Below are 7,500 nucleotides of genomic sequence, written 5' to 3'. Positions count from 1 at the left end.
CAGATGGAACCACCAGCTACAGGTGGATGGTCTGTGTTAACTGTCTTGGTCAAACTCAACCTGGAGATGATGCTTAGAATCACCCGGCACCAGGAATAAACTTCACAGATTCACCGCAAATGGACAATGCCATTTAGACACAGAGTGCTGGAGTAACTCAGCGGGTCAGGCAGCATCTGTGGAGAACATGGATAGGTGACGTGTTGGGTCGGGATACGTCACTTTCACGGTCAATCAGTAAAAGTGACATTTCTGTAGGAGACATGGGCATATCAACAACACGCGTGCACCGTAACATGGACACACGTGACCAACACCCGTGCACCGTACATGGACACAGCAAGCAACACCCGTGCACGTTACATGGACACACGTGGTCAACATGCGTGCACCTTACATGGACACACACGAACAACATACGTGCACATTTCATGGACACACGTGACCAACATGCGTGCACCTTACATGGACACACGTGACCAACACACGTGCACCTTACATGGACACACGTGACCAACACACGTGCACGTTACATGGACACACATGACCAACATGCGTGCATGTTACATGGACACACATGACCAACATGCGTGCATGTTACATGGACACACATGACCAACACGTGTGCACGTTACATGGACACACATGACCAACATGCGTGCATGTTACATGGACACACGTGACCAACACGCATGTACGTTACATGGACACACATGAACAACATACGTGCACATTACATGGACACACGGGACCAACACGTGTGCACATTACATGGACACACGTGACCAACACGCGTGTACGTTACATGGAGGAAACGTTTCCTTACCTTCTCATGTTCGGCCAAGTTTCCCTGCTTCTTGATGTTCCTCTTCGCCAGGTAAATGGCTAAATGAGAAAGGATTTGTGCAGATTATACGCAGCAGCTCAGGGGCGTTAGCAGTTATGTTTCATGGTTTAAAATAAATCTGTAAAGCTTCAAAACATCCGGTAATGGGCTTATGTTTCCACCACAATCCACTGATTGTTATTTCCAAAACTTTGAGAGCGCGTGTACAGGGGAGAGTGGAAGGGGGAGAGATTGACGAGGGATCTCAGGGGCATCAGTTTCCACTCAGAGACGAGTCTGGATCTGGAATCCAACAATTCATTACTGAATACAAACAGGTGAGCTATGAATACAGTGGAGGAACTCAGCGTGTCAGGCAGCATCTGTGGAGGAAATGGACAGACGCCATTTCGACCTGACCTGCTGAGTTCCTCCGGCACTCTTTGCCAAAGCTGGCTGCATCTGCAGTTCCTTGTGGCTCCAGCAGGTGATTGGGCAAGTTGGGCCGAAGGGCCTGTTTCCATACTGTACGATTTTTCTCACGACTCAATATGATGTGACTTTATTTATCCCAGGAGGGAAGTTAATCTGCCGACTGTCACAGAACACAAAATACATGAAACATGAAATTAGATTGGCGAGTGGGAAGACCAGGATTAGGGGGGGGGGGGGGGGGGGGGGGGGAGGAGAGGGGGAGTCAGTCTCAGTCACAGTCTACCCCACGACAGAAGGGGGAGGAGTTGTACAGATTGATAGCCACAGGGAAGAAGGATCTCCTGTGGCGTTCTGTGCTGCATCTTGGTGGAACCAGTCTGTTGCTGAAGGTGCTCCTCAGATTGGTCAGTGTGTCATGGAGGGGGTGAGCTGCATAGTCCAGGATGCTCCGCAGTTTGAGGAGCATCCTCCCTTCCAAGACCATCTCCCGTGGACCCAACTCCAACTGCCCCCAGGACAGAGCCGGCCTTCCTGATGAGTGTGTGTGGGTGCCGTGTTCAAATATTCCACGCAGACAAAGCCCGTCTTTCAATTAACATATTTTATCAATGTATACAACATTAAAACGCTTTGATTATAACTAAAATGTAATGGACGAGCTATTCTTAGGATATACAGTGGAATATTGAGACACTTAACACAGTGCTAGAAGCAATGGCGTCGATTGGCTCTAGGTCAAGGAGCTAGTCACACAGTGTGGAAACAGGCCCTTCAGTCCAACTCCTCCTTGCCGACCAACATGCCCCGTCTACACTAGTCCCACCCCGACCAACATGCCCCATCTACACTAGTCCCACCCCGACCAACATGCCCCGTCTACACTAGTCCCACCCCGACCAACATGCCCCGTCTACACTAGTCCCACCCCGACCAACATGCCCCGTCTACACTAGTCCCACCCCGACCAACATGCCCCGTCTACACTAGTCCCACCCCGACCAACATGCCCCGTCTACACTAGTCCCACCCCGACCAACATGCCCCGTCTACACTAGTCCCACCCCGACCAACATGCCCCATCTACACTAGTCCCACCCCGACCAACATGCCCCGTCTACACTAGTCCCACCCCGACCAACATGCCCCATCTACACTAGTCCCACCCCGACCAACATGCCCCATCCACACTAGTCCCACCCCGACCAACATGCCCCATCCACACTAGTCCCACCCCGACCAACATGCCCCATCTACACTAGTCCCACCCCGACCAACATGCCCCATCTACACTAGTCCCACCCCGACCAACATGCCCCATACACTAGTCCCACCCCGACCAACATGCCCCATCTACACTAGTCCCACCCCGACCAACATGCCCCATCCACACTAGTCCCACCCCGACCAACATGCCCCATCCACACTAGTCCCACCCCGACCAACATGCCCCATCTACACTAGTCCCACCCCGACCAACATGCCCCGTCTACACTAGTCCCACCCCGACCAACATGCCCCATCTACACTAGTCCCACCCCCGACCAACATGCCCCATCTACACTAGTCCCACCTGCCTGTGTTGGGCCCTCTGCACCTGCCCTATCCCTGTACCTGTCAAGCTGTGTTTTAAATGTAGTTTATAATCCCTACCTCAACCACCTCCTCCATACACCCACCACCCTCTGAGTTAAGAAGTCACCCCCTCAGGTTCAAATTCAATCTTTCCCCTCTCACCTTAAACCTATGTTCTCTGGATTAGATCACTGCCCTGAGTAAAAGACTCTGTGCATCTACCCGATCTATTCCCCTCATGATTTTATACACCTCTATAAGATCATCCCTCATCCTCCTGCGCTCCACGGAATAGGGTCCTAGACTGCCCCAACCTTGCCCTGAGATTCAGGCCCTTCGAGTCCTGGCAACATCCCGGTAAATCTTCTCTGCCCCCTTTGTAGTTTGCCCGAGAAACTGCCGGCAATTCTGCACCCTTCATCAGACACGTACATTCAACGGGTGGGGAACAGTGAGGGTACAAACTAACATTTAAATCGTCACTGCCACTGTGGCTGAGTTGGAAAGGTGACACTTTGCTGAGACTGATGCAACGGCAGCACCTGCAGCACCTGCAGCACCTGCAGCAACGGCAACAAGCCAGGGTTAGGCAGCACTCACCGTAATCCAGATCTGTTGCCGGCCATTTGCGAGAGGTCCAGAAATACGGGGTCTGTGAAGATGGGGACGGAGACGTTAGTTAGAATATCCCCGCTGAAATGTTTTAACCCTTCCTCCCCCGACAGGTTCTGTCCATAGACTCAGCACCCATAGACCCAGCACCCATGGGCCCAGCACCCATAGACCCAGCACCCATAGACCCAGCACCCATAGACCCCGCACCCATAGACCCAGCACCCATAGACCCAGCACCCATAGACCCAACACCCATAGACCCAGCACCCATAGACCCAGCACCCATAGGCCCAGCACCCATAGCACCCATAGACCCAGCACCCATGGACCCAGCACCCATAGGCCCAGCACCCATAGACCCAGCACCCATGGGCCCAGCACCCATGGACCCAGCACCCATAGACCCAGCACCCATGGGCCCAGCACCCATAGGCCCAGCACCCATAGACCCAGCACCCATGGACCCAGCACCCATAGACCCAGCACCCATGGGCCCAGCACCCATAGGCCCAGCACCCATAGACCCAGCACCCATGGGCCCAGCACCCATAGACCCAGCACCCATGGGCCCAGCACCCATAGACCCAGCACCCATGGGCCCAGCACCCATAGGCCCAGCACCCATAGACCCAGCACCCATGGGCCCAGCACCCATAGACCCAGCACCCATGGGCCCAGCACCCATAGACCCAGCACCCATGGGCCCAGCACCCATAGGCCCAGCACCCATGGACCCAGCACCCATAGACCCAGCACCCATGGGCCCAGCACCCATAGGCCCAGCACCCATGGACCCAGCACCCATAGGCCCAGCACCCATAGGCCCAGCACCCATGGACCCAGCACCCATAGACCCAGCACCCATAGGCCCAGCACCCATAGGCCCAGCACCCATGGACCCAGCACCCATGACCCAGCACCCATGGACCCAGCACCCATGACCCAGCACCCATGGACCCCAGCACCCATGGACCCAGCACCCATAGACCCAGCACCCATGACCCAGCACCCATGGACCCCCAGCACCCATGACCCAGCACCCATAGACCCAGCACCCATGACCCAGCACCCATGGACCCAGCACCCATGACCCAGCACCCATAGACCCAGCACCCATGACCCAGCACCCATGGACCCAGCACCCATGACCCAGCACCCATAGACCCAGCACCCATAGGCCCAGCACCCATAGACCCAGCACCCATAGACCCAGCACCCATAGACCCAGCACCCATAGACCCAGCACCCATAGACCCAACACCCATGGACCCAGCACCCATAGACCCAGCACCCCATAGACCCAGCACCCATAGACCCAACACCCATGGACCCAGCACCCATGGACCCAGCACCCATGGACCCAGCACCCATGGACCCAGCACCCTGACACCAACACCCATAGGCCCAGCACCCATAGACCCAGCACCCATAGACCCAGCACCCATGACCCAGCACCCATAGACCCAGCACCCCCATGACCCAGCACCCATAGACCCAGCACCCATGACCCAGCACCCATAGACCCAGCACCCATGACCCAGCACCCATGGACCCAGCACCCATGGACCCAGCACCCATAGACCCAGCACCCATGGACCCAGCACCCATGACCCAGCACCCTGACACCAAACACCCATAGACCCAGCACCCATGACCCAGCACCCATGACCCAGCACCCTGACACCAACACCCATAGACCCAGCACCCATGACCCAGCACCCATGACCCAGCACCCATAGACCCAGCACCCATGACCCAGCACCCATAGACCCAGCACCCATGACCCAGCACCCATAGACCCAGCACCCATGGGAACGCTTTCACCAAGGGTCGCCACTGAGTTCCTCCAGTAATTTGATTTTTTGCATTTTAATTATTTTGGAAGATAGAAATAAATCTAATTTCAAACATTCAAATGTTACGACATTATCTTCGCAATAAACGTGCCCATAAAAAGATAATATTAGAAACATCAGAGTGTTCAGTTTCTCGTTTCTCCTCATTACACACACACGTTATGGGGAAGCCTCCAGCAGAAGTATCTTTAGTTGCCAAGGTCACAGTTTTGATGCAAACACAAAACGCTCCCGACCCAAGAAAACGGGGGGTTTAAATTCTCCAGACACGTTGAATCCATGGATTTTCCACTGGGCAACTTCTGTAGTGGATGGAATTGGAATATGGTGACCTATGTATATATGGGCTGCTCTTTGCCCAGTTGGACAAGATGAATTTTCAACCAAAGTCTTGTGGAAATAATAACACTGACAGGCCTGGATAGAGTGGATGTGGAGAGGACGTTTCCACTCACCCACCCACTCACCCACCCACCCACCCAACACCCCTGCTGCTCCAGGCCCTTCAAGAGCCGCACCAGTCACACTCCTCCACCCACCCCCCACACCCCCCCACACCTGTGCTCCCCCTCACATGACCTACATGTCCCACTTCACCACGTTGGCCCACATCCCCCTTAGAGTCACCGAATGATACAGCATGGAAACAGGCCCTTCGGCCCAACTTGCCCACACTGGCCAACAATGTCCCAGCTACACTAGTCACACCTGCCCACATTTGGTCCATATCCCTCCAAACCTGCCCTATCCATGTACCTGTCTAAATGTTTCTTAAACATTGGGATAGTCCCAGCCTCAACTACCTCCTCCAGCAGCTTGTTCCCACCCACCCTCTGTATGGAAAAGTTGCCCCTTAGATTCCTATTAAATATTTTCCCCTTCACCTTGAACCTATGTCCTCTGGTCCTCGATTCCCCTTCTCTGGGCAACAGACTCTGTGTATCTACCCTGTCTATTCTTCTTGTGATTTTACACACACAACCTTTCATATCCATTTACCTGTCCAAATGTTGTCATTTATTTTCCATATTAAACGCTAATTTTCAACTGGAGAATAATTACTGCCCAACAAAGACATTTCTATCCAAGAACAGTAGGATTTTCCTGCATGTTAGCTTAGTCACCAGGCCACAGATAAAGATAATGGCAGAATCATGAAAGGTCTCGACCCGAAACATCACCCATTCCATCTCCACAGAGATGCTGCCTGCCTGTGCTGCTGAGTTACTCCAGCTTTGTGTGTCTATCTTGGTAACTTTGCCAGTTCCCCAGGTCTTACCTGAAACCGGTAAGGAGAATCATCTGTCCGCAATACTAAACTCTTCGGATCCTTCAGTGGGTAAATGTAACCGTACTTTATGATTAAGTCGCCCAGATGAAAGGACTCTGATAAAAGACAACCGTTCATTAATGACACTTTGTCATTGACTTCAACACTGAGCCCAGACAATGCTCACTACAATACAACCATAGGCTGTGTGGCACGGTAGAGTTGCTGCCTCACAGCGCCAGAGATCCGGGTTCGATCCCGACTACGGGCGCTGTCTGTACGGAGTTTGCACGTTCTCCCCGTGACCTGCGTGGGTTTACTCCGAGATCTTCAGATTACTCCTACACTCCAAAGACGTGCAGGTTTGTAGGTTAATTGGCCTGGTGTAAATGTTTTAAAAAGTTCCACGTGTGTGTGTGTGTGTGTGTAGGATAGTGTTCATATGTGGGGGTCGCTGGTCGGCACGGACCCGGTGGGCTGAAGGGCCTGTTTCCGTGCTGTATCTCTAAACTAAACTAAAAATAATATACAATACAAATCTGAATCTCAGACAATAATCACCATTGACAGTTTGCCCAACATAGGACCCAAGAAATAACATTTCAAATGCTGCTGTTGGCAGATGACTGAATGTTCCTCCCACAAGCTCAGGTACAGTCCCGATCTTCCAACCTACCTCAATGTGGACACTGCACTTGTTGTCTGTAATCGTAATTGTATAGATCAGGTCGGGGGGAGTCCCCCCCGCCACGGGTACCATGTAATCCCGTGCTACCTGCTCCATGGTCGGATAGTCAGTGACTAAACCGTCTCCCCCACCTGGTTTGCCAGGTGAGGAGGGGTCTGTGGACCCCCCAGCAGGACCAAAAACAAGACCTGTCAAAGGGTGGATGAGCTCCTAGCGAGCCAGTGGCCACCCACACTTC

At 53.3% G+C, this 7,500-nt stretch overlaps 1 protein-coding gene across 1 annotated transcript in view; it reads right to left on the bottom strand.

Annotated features, from left to right (window-relative positions):
* Positions 1-7,500, bottom strand: part of rgs11 (regulator of G protein signaling 11) — a 48,380-nt gene that overhangs the window by 27,807 nt on the left and 13,073 nt on the right. Inside the window, exons 3-5 of the mRNA XM_055650970.1 lie at positions 6,584-6,690; positions 3,434-3,485; positions 827-885 (exon numbers count right to left, since the gene is read on the bottom strand). Of these exons, the coding sequence (XP_055506945.1) occupies positions 827-885; positions 3,434-3,485; positions 6,584-6,690 (218 nt within the window). The remainder of the gene's footprint in view (positions 1-826; positions 886-3,433; positions 3,486-6,583; positions 6,691-7,500) is intronic.

This window comes from Leucoraja erinacea, chromosome 20 (genome assembly GCF_028641065.1).
Source record: "Leucoraja erinacea ecotype New England chromosome 20, Leri_hhj_1, whole genome shotgun sequence".
Lineage (NCBI taxonomy): Eukaryota > Metazoa > Chordata > Chondrichthyes > Rajiformes > Rajidae > Leucoraja > Leucoraja erinaceus.
This window is presented reverse-complemented; position numbering and strand designations above follow the sequence as displayed.